This window comes from Alternaria arborescens (genome assembly GCF_004154835.1).
Source record: "Alternaria arborescens strain FERA 675 chromosome Unknown contig_35, whole genome shotgun sequence".
In the NCBI taxonomy this organism is placed as follows: Eukaryota; Fungi; Ascomycota; class Dothideomycetes; order Pleosporales; family Pleosporaceae; genus Alternaria; species Alternaria arborescens.
Window position 1 is genome coordinate 202,186 of NW_021167890.1, and position 21,248 is coordinate 223,433.

Sequence of the window (21,248 nt, forward strand, 5' to 3'; positions counted from 1 at the left end):
GGTGTGCGACATCTTGCAATTGATTGAATAAACTTGGATGGTTTTAGTAGACGGCAGATTGGGTTGGAGGCCATGGTGTTGTCATCAGTGGACCTTATATCCAGGTTGAATCGGCGCATCGTTGCACCATCTGCGAATCGCACCTGGTCCCTTTGTGAGGACCTCAACACCTTGGTTGACGTGTATGAATAGGGACGTGAAGCATTTCCGGGATGTCCTTGCACGGGAAGTACTCTAGCTCCGGGCTGACTGTCGGGCACGGCCACCACATTATACCGAGACCGTGCCAATCAGAACATAAGATATGTATCATCAATCCTGACATAATTCAGCACGGACTCAAAAGCCACAATGACCGCGGCTGCTCGTTGTTCACTAATCGTGCCTTTGGTAGTCTGTACCAATGAACAGCACCCAAGTACCGATTTTATGTGCTAGTCCCAGACCAAGCCTACACAATTTGGAGATAAAAGGCGTCTGGGAGATAGAATCCAGTGTCGTCGCCTTACGACCTTTACCTAATCGCCCGAGTGCAAGCATTGGCTGTCGACTGCGGACTGATACGTTCGACCGCTGCGATACGGTCAGTACGCTGAACGCCCAGCCCTCGCCGTGTTTGAGTCTAATTTGCGAGAAACTTCCTCTTCTGGCATAGCTAGAGATGGTGAAGTCCGCTGTCTGGTCATTGCTCAAGATGTAACTCCAGCACTGTGACCGGCCAAACTCGATTTTGCGACACGAAAGTAATGGGACGACCATAGGCAACGGCTGACATCCAACTGAGTGTTGATGCTGAGAGATGTGTACACAGTTCCCTAACCATATAAAGCTTGCTGGTAGCCCGAACATTATGACACATCGGAATTTGTATCTACAGTGCTTTCAGCACCTTGGAAGTTGATCAAACCATCGCTACTGCACTTCGTTACCAATCGTTGAACATGAAGATCTTTATCTCTTACGTCCTTGCTGCTGCTGCTATGGCCGTCGCAACACCTATGTAAGTCACCATCACGATCTCCTCGAAACACTAGACTAAGACCTTTCTATATAGGCCTGCGAAGTCTGGCATGTCCGATAGCGTATCGCACCAGCATTTGGCGCAAACTGCTAGAACGAAGTTTGTTGATCTGAACAACACCCGAACCGATTACCGACACTTTGGCAAACCGTCAAAGAATCCTCTTGTCTTTGTGACCCACTACCGCGGCAGCATGGACACACTGGATCCTCTTCTTGTGAAGATCATCGCAGAGAATCGCGAGGTGATTCTGCTGGACAACACCGGTATTGGCCACAGTGGTGATAGCGTTCCTGAAACCCTCCGACTCTATGGCTGCAACAGTCATGAATCTGCTAGCCGCCATTCACGTGCCCAAGGCTGATATCCTGGGCTTCTCCATGGGTGGAATGATCTCGCAGATTATCGCAATAGATTATCCCCAAGTGGTCAACAAGCTGGTTCTAGCTGGAGCGCGACCCGGTTATGGTCCGGATGTTTTCCAAACAGCACCAGACGCTGGCATGGGCCCGGGTGGTGAGCCCGATCGCCAGCCCACCGAAGATTACATGCTTGGTATCTTCTTCTATCCGTCAAACACAAGCAGATCCCAAGGAAACCTTTGGTGGGACCGCATGCATGAACGTCAAGTGAAGGACGAGACGCGAAAAGACTTTCTTATCGGTGCAGGTGTTGCAGCCCAAATCACGGCGATGACCGCCTTTGCATCGGACCCTCAGCGGTATGCTCAGTTGGCCAACGTCACTGTGCCCGTGTTGGTTACGAATGGGAAAGACGATATCCTCATGGGGACGGGCAACAGTTTTGTGCTCCAGCAGCGACTGCCAGATGCTCAGCTACACCTTTATCCTGATTCAGCACATGGTCATCTCTACCAGTCTCCTGTGGAGTATTTCGAGGAACTTGAGCGGTTCCTGGATTGTTGAACATTGCGAAGGTGAGTCGTTACTAGACGGCTGTCTTTGTACGATATGGGAAGGCGTGTGGGAACTTCAGTTGTAATTAGGATTCTTTTGTATTTTAGTAACGCGCGTTTGAAGTCTCCACTCTTAGACCACATCTTGTCTTAGTGCTTATGAGTATCTCTTATCATCTCGCTCGTTATCCACGAGCTGGCTCTGTAAGAACTTTTGCCATCACTTCAGGATAGGCAGCACTTGTTGCCGTGATCTAGTTCGTACAAAGGTGATTACAAACGTCTCTGATTGCAAATTGTGTCTTATGGTTGGTAGCAAATAGCAGGCTGGCATCGTGTACTGCCAAGGGCCAAGGCACCGTACGCCGAAACTCAAAGCAGTACTGCTTCGGTGGCTTCCGCGATGTCCGAGATGTCCGAGAAACTGCTCCGTTAGAATATAGTTATATAAACAAGCTGTTCTGTCTCGATAGATTAACATCTTTCAACTACACCGCCCTCCTTCTGATATTCTACCTGTCTACGAGCCGCTATCATTTTCCAACATGAAATTCGTTCTAAGCCTCTCTATGCTAGCCACCTTGCCAATCCTTGCGATTGCTGTGCCGTTGGAACGATCATCCGAAGCTATCTCTCAAGATGTCGGAAAGCGTCAAGCTGCTTGCGGAGGATCGGTGAGTGTTGCCTTCTCTAGTGATCTTGCACAATAGCATCTCGCTTTGAGTATCTCGTTCGACGATAAAAAGAAGATGACTGATAATAATGCGACGTCTAGAACTATCCGAGCCGCGGCGGCATGTGCTTGATTTGTGAGCCGGGTATACAGTGGGGAGTCTCATGCTTTGATATAAATAGAGACGGGATAGTTGATCCGGGCGAGTGTGGACAAGCTAATTGCTTCGCATGATAGATAGTACAGGTCTTGTATGTGGACAGCTAGCACCGGCTTGGTCTACTAGAAGTCTGAGTTACATGTACTTCACAATCTCCTCCTTGTATAAGCTCTTCCGATTCGTAAGGAGCTATCTAAGTCCTGTCAATCCAGCGTCTCTTCGCACAATACTACACCTGATACCATAGCATATAAGAAGAAAATATAGCATCAACAGGCTATTAGGGCTGTAAAGGTGTAAACGTGATTATCTTAGATTGGACGTTGACAAGCTCGGGAAGCGTGGCTGAGGCCCGATTTCTGCATCAATTCAGCAAGCGCCTCTGATCGCTATCGATTGTTTGACGGCCAATCGCAGAATGGTGGTAGCAAGATAACGACTGTAGTCTCTGGGGAACTCGCGATGACCGTCTGCCCACGACGCCACTGTATAGTATTCGGAGTTTCATGTTTAGACATGAATAGAGACGAAATAGCTGATTGGGGCGACCTCGGGAGTATTCAACAGCTAACTGCTCATGAAGCGTGGGGGCATCGTCTATGGTACACCAGCTAAGCAAAATAAGAAGGAAGAACCTATATTGAAGGAGGGATGAAGCTGCTCGAAACAGTCATCACAAGCGTCTCTGTTTGCGATTTGCTATCCATGCATAATAGCGAAGAGCAAGGTGACCGTCGCCAGAACGACCATTGGGTACCGATACGACCCGCGGGGTAACCGCGCCGCATCACTGACTATCATCACTTCTTTTACTCTGAACTGTGCCAATCATGCACTATTATTCGAAGATGCTGCACGATGATGGCGTGAATATGCAGCCGCCTGGGGATCCTTGTACAATGATTCGAAATTATGAGCCACGGACAGATGCGTCCAAAAGGTAAGACGTGGTATGCTATCATTCGAACAATGCTGCGCCACCAGCGGTAGCTAAGCGCTTTCTCCCACGGCTGAAACAGCTCCTCCATTTACCACGGATCATTCGATGGGTTCCTAATATTTTCTTTCGCTTCAGAAGACAAGCCCACCCCGTGCTCGCCACTCTCCTTACCTACAAACCTTCGCCGCGCATTCTTCACCTCTGTCTGGCAACGATTATATCTCAGCCTGTTAGCTTACTGCATATATTGGCTGTATACGCCGTCCACCCTCGCACTATGTCTCTGCAGTCCCACGAAACGCGAGATCTACTAGACATTGTTGACAGTCTTCGATCCTATGGAATCAATCGATACATCGACCTGCCCGAGATTATTGTGTGCGGCGAACAGTCTTCGGGCAAAAGCTCTGTCCTTGAAGCAGTTTCGGGTGTGAAGTTCCCAAGCAAAGACAACCTTTGTACTAGGTTCGCGACAGAGTTGATCTTGCGGCGAGGCGCAGATGCACCGATCAAGGTCAGTATTGTTCCGGACTCCCGAGAAAGAGACCGTTCAGAGAGAGACCTAGAGAAGCTGCGGAACTTCCACTCCTCTGTCTCGACAGAGGACTTGAAGCTGTTATTGAAGCAGCCAAAGATGCAATGGGAATTTCTGAGAGCAGCGACAAAGTTTTCAGCTCCGATATCCTTCGTCTAGAACTTTCAGGACCCAATCAACCACACCTTACGCTTGTGGATCTGCCAGGATTATTTCAAGCTGGTAGCCGCTCCCAGTCAGACGAAGACGCCAAGACAGTCAAGACACTTGTACTTTCCTACATGAAGAATCCACGCAGCATCATACTCGCCGTTGTATCCGCCAAGAACGACTTCAATAATCAATCGATCACAAAACATTCACGTGAGATTGATCCAACGGGCCGCCGTACCCTTGGGTTGATCACAAAGCCGGATACGCTTTATGAGGGATCTGATAGTGAGAAATTTTACCTGGAGCTGGCGCAGAATAAAGAAGTGAAGTTCCGCCTGGGTTGGCATGTGCTTCGCAACAGGGACTTCACGACTAAGGACTCAACTACAGAAGAGCGCGACCGAATTGAAGCATCATTCTTCGAAAAAGGGATCTGGAGGTCACTTTCGGCTGATCAAACCGGTATCCACAGCCTAAAGCCGAGGCTGAGCAAGATTCTCAAAGATCATATCGTAGCGCAACTACCAGATGTACTCGTGCAGATCAAGGACGGCATTCAAGAATGTACAGCAAGATTGGACACTTTGGGTGCGCCAAGAGCCACTGCCCAAGAACAGCGACGGTATCTGCTCCAGGTTAGCCAGTCGTTCAGCACTCTTATCAAAGCTGCTGTGGATGGACAATATCTTGATCCTTTCTTCGGTGACGCTTCCACAAATGAAGGATATCAAAAGCGTCTACGAGCGGTTCTCCAGAATACACTAACAGCGTTTGCAGCCGACATGCGCAGGAAGGGCCATACCTTTACAATTCTGGACGAAGGCCCGACCGACCCACCTCATCGGATATCCCGTAAGGACTACATCTCGAAAGTCACTAAACTTCTGGAACGAAGCAGAGGTCGAGAGCTTCCCGGTACGTTCGACCCACTTATCATTGGGCACTTGTTCCACGAACAGCGAAAGCCTTGGGCAGGCCTTGTCAATCAGTGTCTGGATATAGTCCTTCACGCTGTTCGCTTCCTTGCGCGCAAAGCTCTCGCGCACGTTTGTGACGAAGCCAGTCTCGCTGGCATACTAAGGCGGTTTGTCTACGTCAGATTGGAAAGGCTTACCTCTGAGCTTTGTGACAAAGTAGCGGAGCTACTAAAACCTCATGATTCTGGCCACCCAATCACGTACAACCATTACCTCACGGAGAGTGTACAGAAAGCACAAAGTGCACGTCGGACAAAAGAGATCAGAAAATCTTTAGAGGGACTTTTTGGCGATCATTTCGCTGCAGGTGGCGTTCAACTGTTCGAGATGGACGTGGATGTCTTGATCAATGCCCTCGTTTCGAAGACTGAAGCTGACATGAATACTTACGCTAGCTCCACTGCTACAGATTTCATGGAGGCTTACTACAAAGTGAGTATATCTCCAGTCTCTTCTGCAGATTATTTACATTGGTAGGTTGCGCAAAAGAAGATCATCGATGACTTCAGTGTCCTTGCCGTCGAAGCACGACTCATCCAAGAACTCCCCACCCTGTTTTCCCCGGCGGATGTTATTGATATCGACGATGTCACAGTGGCCAACCTGGCATCAGAGAGCGAGGAATCGTCAAGGGAGAGAACGCGTTGTAGCGAGAAGCTCAAGATTCTGGAACACGGGCACAAAGCTCTCCAAGGTGTCCAGGACATCTCGCCACTTCAAAAAGGTGCGTGGGTCGGAAGAAAGATATTCTCATTCTGAAGAACCCTATAGAATCTTACAATTTCTAGATACCGAACGAATCCCCGCAGAGTACAGTATAGAATTCGACAATGAGAATGGAAGCTCGGAGCTGGAGCTGGAACTGGAACCGGAACCAGAGCCAGAACCAGAACCAGAACCATAAGAGATCTTATCTTATCATGAAGAAGAGCCTCCCTATATCATTGAAGAGACTTGTGGTCCTGATCAAGCCGCTACACCTGACGATGAATGGAATTTCTCGATCCCAATTTCTGTTCCGAAAAAGAAGAAGAAAGCAACAAAAAAAATGCATAAGCCAGTCGAGGTGCTAGCCGAATAGCGGGCTGATCGTTTGGTATGTGTTCTACCGCTGTAAAGGAACAGAATTTTCGAAACAGGTCCCAATCATACATCAATCTATCTCCAAGTAAAGGCGTAGGCTCATCAAGAGGGTACGATCAGGAGTGATACAGGCTAGTCCGCCAGTTCCTCGCGAATGAGACGCATCGCCATAGTATTTCCTATACGAATGAGAAACACGACAAAGGACCGTCTGGCTTCCACAACTTTCCATCCATGATTCCGTCTGCTGGTAGATACGCAGGAGCGACTAGTTTCCACTTGTTGCTATCTGGCCGAACGACCATAGGCAGGTTGCACCCTTGAAGTAGGACGATTGAGTCGCCACTTTTGATGCTACTCGATGCGATGCCGAAACGTCCGTCCCGTGTCTGGAAAAGCTTCTTGCGATCAAGTCTGCGACAAAGGTTTGCATGCAAGATAGGAGTGTGCTTGATAATTGCCTGTGTACACTCTTTGTCGATTCGATACCCTATCAGTCTGCATACGGCTTTTTTGTCGGTTCTCTTCTCGGCATCATTCTGTACCCACTTCCAATGACAGTAGTCTCTCGAGCTTCTTCCATCCAAATTCCCCCATAAATCTAGAAACAACTTCTCAAGCAGGCCTAGGTACTGTTCTTCGAGCACGTTGCTGAGATCACGAAGGGGCTCAGTTAGGCTTCCGGCTAGGTTGTCTGCTTTGACCAGGAAAGAAGTAGCAGCAAAAGTAGTGTGCTCCTGATACACGACATCGACTATCAAACCATGAATGAGGAGCTCTCGCTTGAGGATACAAGGTTGAGCTTCACTTGAACCACTTGCTTTGTGGTCCGTCCACTCTGCCACTCTAGTAATGTGTTGATGATCAAACCAATTCGGACTCCAACTGGGTAAGTCATACCCCGAAACCCCTGTAAGGCCTTCGAATATATGGAGGCTACGATCCTGATGGATTGCTGATGTGCTGGCTTCCAAGTATACATCGCCGACAGATCTCAGATAGTTCGGAGCTTCCAAGTGGGCTTGTAAGCGCTGGAGCAGACCATAGAGTGCGAAGACTTTATCCCTGGGCTCAGACGCCTGATGATCACGAGCTTGAAGCAGAACTTCGGAAATTGAAGGGGATCTGCTCGGCGTGGCACTACCATTCAAATTATCGTATCGTGATTGAAAGAACCCTAGTAGCTGTCGATGGAGAGTAGTGATTCGCTCTAATTCCAGTTTCAATGACGCAAGCTCTGGGTTGTCTCGAGCAGTTCTGTAGTGCCTCGATGCGGGATGCGGCATTAGAAACACTGATCTAATATCTACGCTAGTGGCATTAGTCAAAAGCATGATACAGCATCGAGCAAGCGCAATCTCTTGGAGGGGCCATATTCGAGTGAAATATGGCTGCCGGATCAACGAACGCAGCGAAGGTAGATCGCCTTTGTAAACTATATGTTTGATGTTAGCATACAGCACCAATTCATCTTCGCTGCAACTTACCAGACGTCAAGGTGCTATTTAAGCTTAGTTCCAGTTCGTGATCGATACGCCCAGGCCAGACAACTACTTGCTCGGCATTTTCATAGATAGTTGCCATCATAGCGACTTGGTGGCTACGCTCTCGCTGGCTTCTCTGTTCCGGGGCATCCTCTTCCTGGAAGCCTTGATTGATGCAGATAGCATCGATCCAATAACATTGAGCTTCTCTCCTGCTGAGACTCCGGTCTCGTCTTCGCAATTCGTATAGTAGGTCATAACAGCTTTGAGTAACCCATAGCCACTTAGAGTTACAAGCCACTTGCTCCACCAGATTTGCGCTGCCCCAGGCATAAGAGATCGCTTCATATTCGGGACTGTCATCCAAACATGCTTCGTGCAGGCTGACCTTTAGCATCCAAGGATTGAGCATCGGACCGCATGCGTGCTTGCATCTGTCGCTCTCGCGATAGTCATCACAGCGCTCCGAGGGATCGTCAGCTCCGTTATCGCGATCGTCGCCGACTTTGAGTAATCGTATCGTGCGTGATGGTTTGCCTTCTAGGGAATCATACTGATATAGATACGGGCACTCAGGGTGCGGTTCTCCTAGCTCTGTTAATGAGGAAGCGATGTCAGTCATGGCTCCCCGTCTGATTCGAGGCGAAGGACATGTAGCTTGAGATGAATGGATTGTTACCTGGCCAAAGGCTGCGGTAAGTTGCACAAAGACGAGTGAATCAATCGACTCGATGCCTTCGACGCATGACGCATGCGAGGCTGAGCCGGTCAGTCGACATCGGGCTTAGCGGCATGTTCAGCTGGTACCCCAGCAGGCTCTCTTGAGTGGACATTTCAGCTGCCAAGCATCCGCATCATCAATGCATAAACGCCATCGAACCACGTTACATGGGCTAAGCGATTCAATTGGCACGAAATCCTGACTGTCGATCGCTATGAATATGGGAGACTCGATTAGGTCTGTTGGAAATGCTCAATGCCAAACACCAGACGAGAAGAACAGTAAGGATGTATCTCATCTACCCTTATACAGCGTCACGGCAACAGACTCTGTAGAGTGATGAATGCACCAGCAATCACACACCGAATGTGCGTCCGGTCACATCTTCATCCCCGCAACCTTGCCCTTCTCCGGCTCGCCCTCTTCGTTCTCATATAGCCGATTGACCTGCACTTCCCTTATCCACAATCTGAAAGACTTATCCAACGTCTTCTTGTTCATAATTGCGCAATCCTTGATTTCCTGCGCGCTCAAGTACGACACAGCTTCCGCATCACCTCCCGCGATAGCAATCGCGCGTTGCAGCAGTATACAGTTCTTCTGAGTATATATCGCCCGATACACCGCCTCTTCAATAGTCGCTCCAAACGTTGTGAATCCGTGCTTGTGCTGCAGCACCACCGGGTTCTCCGGTGAGAAACGCGCCGCCAAAGCTGCACCGAGCGTCGCATTCTTGATCAACAAGTCGTGCTCCGACGGCGCTCGTGCCGTCCCGTACAGACTATCCATTGTGAACACCGAAGCACCGCCCTGGCCAAGGAAGCCAGCCATGTGAAAGACCGGTCGCACAGGATGCGGCTCCCGCGCACCATGTCCCACAGTGAAAGGAATGACGTCCTCCGAATGGGAATGCACCACACAGTTCACTTTTGGGAACCGTCGCAATATCTCGCCGTGTATGTAGCGCTCGCTGTAGCCCTGTGGTGCGTCGGGGTCGACGGGCGTAGAGTCCTTGACCCAGTACGATATAAAGTCGCTCATGTTCTTGACGAGCGCCGGGGCGCCGGGATCGTATGCGGCGATGATGTATTGCTCCTTGTTGAGCGGGTGTCGCACGGATATGTGGCCGAAGGCGTCGACCAGGCCATGGTGGTGGAGGATGTGGTTAGCGCGGATGAGCAGGCGCAGTTGCTGCTGGAGTTGAGGTGGAATGGACATCTTTGAGTGTCGAGATTTACGCTCTCTAGGCTGGTTCTTTGGGGCGGTCGCAGTTTCTGGCGATCTTGGCGATGGCGGTCCGGTCTTGAGCGATTCGGCCTTGAGTGACTCAACTCTGGCCTCTTCAATGATCGAGAGTTCGCGCTCTTTTGATGGCTGCAGATACCCGCGGAGCTGTGTTGGAGTGGGTGGATGAGATGCTAGAGCACGCGGATGTGAGCTCTCGGCGTCACTTTTACTCTTTTCAGCGGCGCAAACGTTGCAAAGTACCATCTGTGTTTTCAGCACTTGTATGTGTACATCTTGCTCGGCCTGCGAGACGGAGGCCTTGACTTATGAGGTTTGCAGGCGATGTTTCAAGGCACTGGCGGGAATAGTAGCGTTTTAAACCGCGGGCGCCCTGGAGGTGCTAGCTCTTTGACTGACTTCGAGTAGTGCGTCGCAAAGTCGACAATGATAGCCGTAGAGGAGTTGCGACTGTCGAATCGTAGCTTGCGCCTGGTGCGCGCGACAAACTCCTACATCGTGACATGCTGCTGGATGGGGTCGCGGAGGTGTTGCGGGGAGGGAGTCGGGCGATTGGGCGATGATGAGGGGACCCGATGTTCTAGCGCAATTAGACTTCCCGCCCGCGACATCCTTCCGATGCTCACCGACCCCACATCGTGCTGACGCTACTGACCACCCCCTCCGATCTTGGATCCTGAACGAATGCTGCGAACATTCGGGAACAAAGTCCAGAAAAGCGACGTCTTCGCTGTCTCGTCAGGCTCCATCTGATCAACTTTGTTTTGCCACCCACCGCAAAGCCTTGAGTGGGATGAGTGCCCAATACATACTGGCTGGCATCGCAGCCGCAGGACTAGCGTTTTGGTATGATTTCAAGAGCTGGCAAAGCTTCGGTTCGCAAGCCTTCGCATATTCATGAAGTGCGGTTGCTAAACCGTCGCAGGAACCGGAGGCACGCCACCCACGTTGGAAGGCTACATCAAGATCCGGCGATGGGGACTTTACCTGCTATACACGCGCCAAAACCTCCTAGATGCGTCACCTATCCCCGACTCAGGGATATCCTACATAAAACCGCAGAAGATTCCAAATCGCGTTGGCCGTAGACCCGGGCTCACGCGCTGGACACTGCCCCAACGCCAGTTTCCAGAGAAGATAACACCCGGTGCCTCCTCTACACTTCACAATCTGATGCGGGAGTTTGCAGATGCGAAGGCCTACTCGAAGTATATCGAGACGGGCCCAAGTAAGACTGAGGGTGGCACTGGCTCAGCCATCTACGTCAAACCAGATGTCAAGACCATCAACCCCGTCGCACACAAGATCTTCTTCGAAGTAGCTCACGTACACCCAGCAGAGAATTCATTGCATGTGTACGTAAGCCCACAAGACGCGAAGCTGGTGATGCAGAGGGGCTGGGGACAGCGCTTTCCAGTGACTTGGTTGGCACCGCCGAGCTGGATCATGGTATATGCGCCAAGGAACGAAGACGAAGTTGAGATTGTGAGGGAGATAGTCCGGGCTGCTGTATGTCATGCGGTTGGGATGAATGTCGATGCTGAAGTATAACGGAACGCTTGCGGGAGGATTATGGTACCTGATGACGTTCGAAGATATCGTCTTGCTGAGTTACCTGCAGTCCGAGTTCGGATCTCGTATGTCGAACGGAGGAATACCCGCACGTGTCATTTGCTGATTAGTATCATTAATTTGGGCGCCTCAGATTAACACGACTTATAGCACAGAGAGCCACTCTGCTTCAACCCACTGCATTCTGAATCTAATCCACTTTGAAAAACAACATGAAATTCATCTTCCTAATTCCCGTCATCATCGGCCTGGCTGTCGCTGGGCCTATGTCACCGTTCGACCACCACGGAAATGTACTGGAGCGCCAATTGCCAGACCCAGGAAAAGCATGCACTTCTGAGCAAGAGAAAGTACGTATGCCATTGACTGCATGGCAGCGAGGCGTATTGTTCGTCTTCGTTTTCCTTGTCGGAACTATTGGCTGACGTGGAGGATTAACGTAGATTTGTGCTGCGAATGGATGTGGTTGTTGGATCCACGGGAATGTGAGTGTTGACCATTGTTTCCATCTCAAGCTCCAGCTTTCCCTAGAAGAAAATATGTTGCTAACAAGATTGATCTAGCTCATATGTATCAACGTAAGTTCAATCCTTTCTGCCGTCGTGCATGGCTCTGTCACCAACCGATGGATGATATTGACATATCTTGCAGTGTTAGGGGGGAGAACCCTGGCTCTGAGGCAACTTGTGGCACTCCCGCAAGGCTTCTCATTTGCTTTATTCCACCCGACTTGAGGGCTTGGGGTTAGGATTCTAGACGGTTCCAGTCAATCGGTCCCACGTGCTGTAGTATAATACAAGGGCTTCAAAGCACGTCAACCAGTGAATCAACATGATGCATCTGGTAGTCAAGTATCTTTGAATATCACGAAGAGACACTGATGTTATATCCCCGAAGGCTCTGTCGCGCTTTCGCATCGTCATCATCACCTGGCAATAAGCTGAGTGTCTCGGTATTGAAGGTCGCCATCGTGCAGGTGTTTGCGGAATGTCTGGGCACGGCATTGGGGAGGCGGAGAACCGGCGTCAGGCACTAGCGCCGTTCGAATGGCGGCGCCCGCCGCTTCCGTTGCAACTGCATCTCACTCACTCTAGCACTAGCATACGTACTTCGGATGGCGTGAACGGCCCTGCAGCATGGTACCAGCTTGGTAGCCAATGTTAAGAGTGCTCATGCCTCGCTCATCTCTGCACCATCTTGCTCTCTTATCGCAACCCACAACTTCTTACAATGGGTAGCGTCGACACAAACCTTAAAGTGATCGTCATTGGCGCCGGTACTTATTCGTTTCCACAACACTAGTGACGCTTACTGACACGCAAAGGCCCTGCCGGCTGCGCGCTCGCTCATGGTCTCAAGAAAGCTGGCATTTCCTTTAGCATATACGACAAAGGTGCTGATGTTTTCCGGCATCGTCATTGGGCCTTCACCCTGGGTTGGGCACGGCCGTACCTATTCGATCTCATCCCTGAAGAGCTTAGCAAGAAGATCAACTCATGTCAAGTCGACCCGTACGTCGACTGCGAGGCACTCGGCGAAGATCGGATCGTTATCTACAACGGCCAAACGCGAGAAGAAGCATTTGCATTTCCGATACCGAAAGCACGGGAGATCAACATCCGAAGATTGCGCATACTGTTAGCCGAGCGACTAAATGTTAGCTATGGCAAGAGCTTCTCGTACTATGAGATGAAGGATGATGGTGGAGTCAGAGTGCACTTCGAAGACGGCTCCAGCGATGAAGGCGACATAGTCATCGGCGTTGATGGCGCAATGTCGAAAGTGCGGCGGTGCCTCATACCGAAGGAAGGCAATATGGATACGCTCCCATTCGCTTTGATGAACTTCAACGCCTCGTACACCGCTGAGCAAGCGCATTTCATCAAAGATCGCCTCCACCCACTCGTAGATATAGCGATCCACCCTGCAGGCCACTATATCCGTGCCAATGTGCTCGATATGCCAGATGAAAAGGACGCAAGTACTTGGACGTTCCAGATCCTGTCGACGTGGCCACTGAAGTATGTTGAAGACCACGACAATGAGACGGATCGGCTGAAGCGCCTCAAGGCGCACGTGCAACGAGACGGATGGGCGGAGCCCTACAAGAGCGCAATCGAATGGATACCAGAGGACACAACGGTGCTACGCGATCAACTCAAGATATGGAAAACGGTTCCTTGGGACAACCAAGATGGACGAGTGACGCTATGCGGTGATGCTGCGCACGCCATGACTTTCCATCGTGGGCAAGGCGCCAACAATGCCTTCTACTCCGCGCATTGCTTCGTCGAAGCGCTAAAGAGCGTGCGGAGCGGGAGCGCTTCCCTCAAAGATGCAATCACGGCTTACGACGAAAGTATCTGGAAACGCGGTGCAAACGAAGTGCAGATCTCCAAGGCGCAAACGTTCTTCACGCACGATGGGTTGGACAACTTCATCAATAGCCCTGTCATGCAGTTGGGGACGAAGCCAAGTCATGCTGCGAAGACAGAGGGCTATCAGTAGCTTGTGAGCCCATTTAATCCACGCCCGGTCGGTACGGTGGGCGTTTGGTCCTTGTTCAGCTCACAACCTTCCGTCAGTAGTAAATTCTGAGTAGAGAAGTTAAATTCGAGCTTCAGTTATCGTTGTTGATTGACTTGTACAATTGCGTGTAGTCGAAAACTGGATGTGGTTTTAGCGCAAACAGGCAGCTCGCTTGTGTAGTACGCTACATGCTTTTGCGAACTGATAGGTAAGTTTTGCGGGAGATTAAGGGTGGGGTGTTGACAAGATGGAGATAGCATAGCTAGGAACATGCTGTTTGACATTGAAGACTAACATGCTAAGCGAAGGAAAGCTGCAGAATGAATGCGCATCGCACTTGTCTGTCTCAGGACAATTCGAGAATCCGGATGAGAATGTTACCGTTACACCATGCACCCCGGCAGGCTTGGAATGACGCTACCCTGGCGTGGAAGCGGCGTACATCACTGACAGCGGAATAAGCCGCAAGCGTCGCTAAAACTACAACTTTTGACCTAGTACTGTACCATGACATTCGCACGTCTTCGCGATTGCGTATGACAACGGGGAAGCGCGTCGCACGCTCGTGAGCAGCGCATACATGCCGTAGCGACATTAGAAGAAAAAAAGAAAGAGTGGCGAGCACAACGGGACGATTGCGACTGATCCAGCCTGCTTGACGTTGAAGAATTCTCAACAGATGCGGCTCAAGCGACTGGTTTTGGTGTGGCTGCACGGATCTAGAGCCGCCACAAGGAGATGACCGAGACGACGAGAATCACTTACAACCACTATCCCGGGAAATCTGCCCAGTTCTCAGTCTAGTAGGCATTTTGCGGGTCCCCAATCGCATTAATCATAGATAGAATCAAGTGGCATCCTGTCAGGCCCCCAATCTTCGAGTCAGGGCTCAACCGCTGTGGAGACGGATTGAGGATCCGAGGATCATTTCGCTCGCTTGTTGCCCGCCTTGCGGAAAATCCTTCCCGCACACAGGCTTTCAGCCTGCCCCTGCATGACATGGCGCCCGTCCCGGAGTCATGTCCACCCCTATGGCAATGGACACGCAGAAAGTTTGACAGACTACATAGCCGTCTCCCCGGCATGATGGATTTCGAGTTGGGCCGTCTTCGACACTACTATCCTGCTGACAACCATGGCGCGAGAAGATCGATCCGGAGAATTCACCGGCGTCTTGGGCTTCTTCATCTGTATCTGCACCCTGCTGGTACTGCTTCGATGCTACTGCAAGCTGGTTATCGTGAAGAACTTCGCAGCCGATGACTACTTCTCTGTCCTTACCCTGGTATCCTTCTTAGTCTTTTGTACCTCCGCACTGCTGGGTATCCAAAATGGAACCGGCAAGCGACGATATCTCATTCCGGACGAAAAGTATCCCGTAGGCATGAAGGTGTGTAGTACCACGTCTAAAGCATATTCCATGAGGCTAACAATCTGAATCAGTGGTGGTGGACTTGCGAGCCTACTTACGTTGTTACGAACTTCTTCCTAAAGTGCAGCATCGGCATCTTCCTGCTGCGTATTGCCGTTGACAGAACTCATCGCATCATTCTTTGGACCGCCCTGATCGCCATCCAACTCTACAGCGTGTACTTCTTCTTCATCTTTACCTTCCAATGCTGGCCTGTCTCGTTCTTCTGGGAGCAGTTCCGTGGCGGCAAAGGCCAGTGCATCCCCTCTAAAGTCGTTGTGAACTCGTTCTACGGCTACTCTGCGTTGTCCTGTGCCACGGATTGGACGTTTAGTATCGTTCCAATCTTTATCGTGCACAAGTTGCAGATGAACAAGAAGAAGAAGATGACTGTGGCTGTCGTCCTTGCTTTCTGCGCTATGTAAGCTTCTTCCACCTTTAGTGTGTTCCTTGCATCGCATGCTAACTCGACACTAGCGGCTCTACTGCAACAGTCGTCCGCATTCCGTTCATCAACGGTCTCAACGACATACCCGATTTCCTCTACTCTACGATCGACGTCGCAATCTGGTCCACATGCGAGACCGGAATCGGCCTTGCCACCTCCGCCGCCGCGACTCTCCGCCCTTTGCTCCGCCAAGTCTTTGGCGACATGTCGACGCATGATAGCACCTCGCGCAAACACTCGCGCATGTGGAATTCGGGCCACCCGTCTCGTTCTGGGTACCGGGAACATGCCAGTCGGCATACCGAAACTGATATTCAGCTCAGCAGTCATGATTCAAAACACCACACTGTTCATGTTGTCGGTGGCGATGGGTCGAGTCCGAGTGGGAGCACGATCGAATTGAATAAGGAGTGGGAGCAGGACAAAGACAGCGGGTCGGCTGACGGAGGTGCAGCAGGCCACAAAGGGATTATGAGAACGGTCAAGATTACGCAAATGTAGAACGAGCTTAATGTGTATTAGAAAGTTATTGCGCGATTTGAGGGGTTCACTAGAGCACTGACGTTCTTCCTTGGCCCATTGTATCTCGTGGAGATTGACACTCTCTGCGAATTGTTTCTTTTATCGTTAAGCTCACCCCTGTGGCGCGCAGCCTTGCCTAAACGACGCTAATCTTCGGCGGCTCCGCGAACATTGTACGGGTCCTACAATCTAGATCTCGTACATCCTCATAGTCAATATCACAACGGGCTTGAAAGAGTGTATGGCTTTCCTATCACGACTTTCAGCTCATCGCGTAGAATTCAATGTCGCAACAGGGCCTCATCTAAGTATCAATTTGGCGAAGACATAATGCACAGAGGACATTGGTAGTCGAAACGCATCGTCGCAGTTAGAAATATGCAGAATCAAGCTGATCTAGTAGCTATCTCGAGCGAACTACTGTGTCATACGTTATTGCTACCACTACGTCTTATTGACACCCATCCTTCCCTTCAACAGCCGAAGCGCCCAAACACCATCGACTACAATGATGGTGAAGAACGAGAAAACCAGACTTCCACCAAACACCAGACTGTGATATGTCCAGGCATCTCCTACATTTAGATCAACCACTTGACATGCGATCGCCCATGGCAAGACGTATAGTATATTCGATGCAAGAGATTGGTAGAGATACCAGGTCGGGCGTGTCGATACCAGAACCGCAGCTAGCTGTGTCGACACACCGTACATAATGTAACACCAGTCGATGGTGCGCCACATGCGAGCGGTTATACGGGCGACCTCTTCGGAACCCGAGAGGTATCGTGCAAAAGGCTCGGCACCAGCAAAGGACATGATGAGACAGAGTGGGATCTCAACCATCAATACGATGACGACGGAGTAGAGAGCCCAGCGGGTCACGTCCCATAGTTGCCGTCGTGTAACCTGTGACTTTGCGGACCGTGAGACACCCACGATAGTTGCACGCAAAGCTCCCCATGAGTGGCCAACAAAGGTCAGGGTTGTGGCTTCGAGTGCCATAACTGGTACCATGATCAGACCCCACCGAATAGTCGAAAAGACGCCCCAAGCAGTTGCGTAATCGCTGCCCAAACCGACAATACCATGCACCAGCCAGAGGTATAGCGCATTACGGATGGCGGATTCAGTGAAGAAGATCGCTCCTGGCCTTGCAAGTGTGACTAATGCTGGTAACGACGGGATCGTTTTCCGGCTGGATGTATCGTGATGAAGTGGAGATTTGGAGCTCACGGTCGTTGTGTAGACAAAGTACACCAGTCCCGCAAACGCAGAAGTGAGGTTGCAAGCCAGTGAGATGCCAGCCTGCATGTTTACCGTAGGTGTGATGCTTCCGACGTGGAACTTGGAGATGATGATCAAGTCGAGAATGATGTTGACTGCGAACTTTACCGAGTTTATGATGAGTGGAACATCGGGCTTGTCGAGCGCGCGGGTTGAAGCGCTGACCGCATACTCGACTGCCGAGCTGAATGCAGAGAACGCAGAGATGCGAACGTATGTAACACTCACGTCTCTCACTTCGACAGGCACGAAACCTTTTGCGAATGTAGAAGCGCCTGCGACGAAGCCAATGCTCATTATAAGCCCGAGGAGTGACTGGAAGAGGATGAGGGTATGGGTGAGCTGCAGTCGCTCACGGAAGCCACGACTGGCCTTGTCGCCGATGACGAGATACGAAGCGCGCGGTAACCCTTCGTTCAAGACTTCTGCTACTACGCCGATGTACGTATACGTGTCGGTTGTGACAACCATTGAAGAGTCGATATTGGCAACCCATAGCTTCGACAAGGTGCCGTAGAGGGCTGGCAAGATGAAAGTGCAGGTGTTGAACAGAAGTGCTCCGACGTACCTGTATACAGTCAGTACATGTATTGGGGAGAAACTGAGCTGTTTGTCCCTACGTATCGCGATGCCATGAAGGCTTTAGATCAATGACGGCCTGCTTCCTCCACGATAAGCGCTCGCGACTTTGCGCACCATCAAGCGCTTCATCGCGCTCATTTACCGCAGAAACTTCAGGAGAGTGGGTCACACCCATGTTGTCGTCCTTGAAGGGAACTATCTGATACTGGTGTCGGAAACGTGATTGTGGTGTAAATCGCAAAGAAGAGGTGGAAGCAGTCATGTCGTTCTATCGTCGCGTGGGGCGAAGGTCAAATCAAGCAAAAGCGATAGCAAATCGCTAAGCTGTATGCACATGCACGACCCCGCGCATTGCATCTTGAGTGGATACAAAAACGAGTGGAGGCCAAGGAAGCGGTGGTGGGGCACGAACGCGGGGAATAGGGGAGCTTTGCCGCGGACGACAATCCTCACCGACATACGGAAGGGTCCGCGGAAGCACATGCATGAATGTGATCGACCTTTTGATTGAATAAGTTGAATATATGCTAGGACAGACGCCGTGCGAGCAGACTACATACAGCGCGATTCGGAAGAGAGATCAATGTGTGCCCTGCTCATGTTTGAGAACATTGCGCTCATGACAGGTAGGTAAGCGATCTTAAAAACAGTGGAAGGCTTGCACTTAAGAGCCCCTGTCTTGGAGATGATTTCTCGTCGGCTTCAGCAGAGTACGAAATACTCGCTGAGTAGCGTTTCCTTCTTGTATGAGAAGTCCGCGTTTGGCTTCGTGTCTGCCGTGGCAAGGCCATCGTCTACGTCATCTACAATCCGGTGATCGGAGTAGCTCCCATCCATCCAACCACACAAGTAGCATTCACCAGCTAGCTTCCAGCGTACATCATCATCACTCAGTGTCTCTCGTATCACGAATGGTACATCACTGCCATCGAAAATGACAAACACATCACCAACTCTAGCTTCTTTGCCCGACTTTGATAGATAGCCTTTATGGGCGATGAACAATTCGGGACAATGAGTGCTGTAGATGGCATAAATTCGCACATTGCCGGAATCCTTCGGCATAGCTGGCGGTGTATGGTACTGGTGCGCAATGACCGTTTGCCAAAATCGATACCGAATTTCCTCTCGTGTAGATTCCTCCCTTTTCAGTCCTCCTTCAATGAGCCGCGCAAAACATGTTTGGACAGAGTGATAGATTTTCACCAAATTTGTGCTTGGATCTCTATCCGGTATGAGGCCCTCAGAACTCTTAGGAAGGCTGGTCGGACCTTCAAAACAGTCGTCGTGGGTCCAGAGGTCTTCGAAGATTTCCTGTCTATCTACCATTGAATCTTTCTGAGACTGTGTCTCTGTTGATCTTATGGGACAAATCGTCCAACAGCGGCTTATACGATCGATCGCCACCCCTCGAACTCGGACAGTCTCGGGTCTGACTATCTCAACAGAAGCTCCTCGGTATCTCCCGGCAGATCTCGTCCTAGCACATACTTTCTTGCCCCGGACTTAAATACTGGCTTGAAAACGAATGAAGGCTGTGACGGGTCGTCTCCTAAGAACACTGCGCGTCGTAATATGTCCATATCTCCGTTTAAAAGTACCGACCAGGTGAACTCCAAAAAGACACCCATGACGGCAAAATAATAGTTAGGCATGATCCTTGTGCTTTACCTAACTAGTCCAAGTAGACCTTAGATTGAGTCCCGTTTGTTGGTACAATTGGGAGGATGATCATGGATCATGCAACAACAGTCGTACAACAACAACTGTGGTAGGTCGAAACCTGGTTGACGATGCCATCTCGTACGGCAATCCATGAGAACTACAGCTGAGCGGTAACTGTCTAAGGACATACCTCCTTTCACGCTGGATTCGGCGCTGATGAGTGCAAGATTGGGTTTTCATTTGACAATTCGTGAGCAGAGCTTGTTTATCGCGCTTTCTAATGTCTTGTAATTGATATGCTGATCACCGGCCCAGATCTGCACATTGGCAGCAAGGATGAACCATTGTATCACTCATAGCCTAGTAAACCATTCGCTGCTAACAATTACGATGATTGCAGCGACAATGCTGTCGACAAAGTCAGCAGGCTCAGGATGTGCCATCGAGAAATCAATTTCAGAAGATTCCTCAAGCCAATGCAAGTGTTGAACAGCTTTGTGAAACTTCCCATTGTCCAACCACATGATGACCATACTTGTATTCGTATAGACCGAGTCCATGTTCTTGACTTGGTGGCTTTTTTCGTCGTTGTCCGACTGGTTGATGCAGACTGCATCCACACAGAGAATTCGCCTCCGGTCCGGGTAGCGTAGGGCTTGGAGCGCGAGACATAAGTTCTTCGTGATAGATAATACACTGTCGCTCTCCGCATCGCGCAGATGACATGCAGGAACGGGATTACCTCAGACGTACGAGAGAGCTTCGTACTCGCCATCAGACATCGATCGGTCTGTTTCGAGCAATCGACATGATAAGACTGCGCCGGGCATTCCTGGTAAAAGCTCGAGGACGCGAATGGCATCAGTTTGCCGTAATTTCTTGTGGACGCAGCGCTTGGGATGAGAGGCAGCCAGCTTGGGGGACTCTGTCCGATGAGAGGATTGGAGATCGTGATATGTGTTGGACGACATTGTGCGTAGCTTCGATTAGTAGCTGGTTGCGAAGAACGATCTGATGTTTTGAGTGCTTGCAAGCTACTTGTGGGGCTCTTGGTGTGAGACCATGGACCTTATCTTTGTGCAGTTCATAGGAGTATTGGCGACCAAGATATCTGGTTGAGACGAGCTGGCAACAAAGAGTGCACTGCATTTCGGTATAATTTCAAGCTTGACATGGTCACGAGGTAGGGTAAAGCGGTCCAGCTTCAGCTATGGTGGGGTCGGCAGCTGAGGCTGACCAGCTCGAGCGTTCATTTACTTCAGTGGCTATTCACAACACTTGGCTGCACGCGCAGCCAAAATGCGTATCAGATTGTTGTCGAACG

At 50.5% G+C, this 21,248-nt stretch overlaps 8 protein-coding genes across 8 annotated transcripts; 6 read left to right on the forward strand and 2 right to left on the reverse strand.

Annotated features, from left to right (window-relative positions):
- Window positions 1-941: 941 nt before the first annotated feature.
- AA0111_g10462 (hypothetical protein) lies at window positions 942-1,947 on the forward strand (the record flags this gene model as incomplete). The annotated part of the gene is made up of 3 exons (XM_028644214.1): window positions 942-1,000; window positions 1,055-1,287; window positions 1,346-1,947. 3 exons carry the CDS (start codon window positions 942-944, stop codon window positions 1,945-1,947), a joined length of 894 nt encoding a protein of 297 aa, XP_028502008.1.
- A 535-nt stretch (window positions 1,948-2,482) lies between these two features.
- On the forward strand, window positions 2,483-2,647 carry AA0111_g10463 (hypothetical protein; the record flags this gene model as incomplete). The annotated part of the gene is made up of 1 exon (XM_028644215.1): window positions 2,483-2,647. One exon carries the CDS (start codon window positions 2,483-2,485, stop codon window positions 2,645-2,647), a length of 165 nt encoding a protein of 54 aa, XP_028502009.1.
- A 1,702-nt stretch (window positions 2,648-4,349) lies between these two features.
- Window positions 4,350-6,279, forward strand: AA0111_g10464 (hypothetical protein; the record flags this gene model as incomplete). Its single annotated transcript, XM_028644216.1, has 3 exons — window positions 4,350-5,807; window positions 5,853-6,099; window positions 6,164-6,279. The coding sequence occupies 3 exons, from the start codon at window positions 4,350-4,352 to the stop codon at window positions 6,277-6,279; spliced, it is 1,821 nt and encodes a 606-aa protein (XP_028501957.1).
- A 2,762-nt stretch (window positions 6,280-9,041) lies between these two features.
- AA0111_g10465 (hypothetical protein) lies at window positions 9,042-10,154 on the reverse strand (the record flags this gene model as incomplete). Its single annotated transcript, XM_028644217.1, has 1 exon — window positions 9,042-10,154. The coding sequence occupies one exon, from the start codon at window positions 10,152-10,154 to the stop codon at window positions 9,042-9,044; it is 1,113 nt and encodes a 370-aa protein (XP_028501958.1).
- A 547-nt stretch (window positions 10,155-10,701) lies between these two features.
- On the forward strand, window positions 10,702-11,459 carry AA0111_g10466 (hypothetical protein; the record flags this gene model as incomplete). Its single annotated transcript, XM_028644218.1, has 2 exons — window positions 10,702-10,783; window positions 10,834-11,459. 2 exons carry the CDS (start codon window positions 10,702-10,704, stop codon window positions 11,457-11,459), a joined length of 708 nt encoding a protein of 235 aa, XP_028502004.1.
- A 1,251-nt stretch (window positions 11,460-12,710) lies between these two features.
- On the forward strand, window positions 12,711-13,988 carry AA0111_g10467 (hypothetical protein; the record flags this gene model as incomplete). Its single annotated transcript, XM_028644219.1, has 2 exons — window positions 12,711-12,756; window positions 12,805-13,988. 2 exons carry the CDS (start codon window positions 12,711-12,713, stop codon window positions 13,986-13,988), a joined length of 1,230 nt encoding a protein of 409 aa, XP_028502005.1.
- A 1,156-nt stretch (window positions 13,989-15,144) lies between these two features.
- AA0111_g10468 (hypothetical protein) lies at window positions 15,145-16,369 on the forward strand (the record flags this gene model as incomplete). Its single annotated transcript, XM_028644220.1, has 3 exons — window positions 15,145-15,399; window positions 15,453-15,841; window positions 15,898-16,369. The coding sequence occupies 3 exons, from the start codon at window positions 15,145-15,147 to the stop codon at window positions 16,367-16,369; spliced, it is 1,116 nt and encodes a 371-aa protein (XP_028501976.1).
- Window positions 16,370-16,834: 465 nt separating this feature from the next.
- Window positions 16,835-18,521, reverse strand: AA0111_g10469 (hypothetical protein; the record flags this gene model as incomplete). The annotated part of the gene is made up of 2 exons (XM_028644221.1): window positions 16,835-18,245; window positions 18,298-18,521. 2 exons carry the CDS (start codon window positions 18,519-18,521, stop codon window positions 16,835-16,837), a joined length of 1,635 nt encoding a protein of 544 aa, XP_028501977.1.
- Window positions 18,522-21,248: the final 2,727 nt, after the last annotated feature.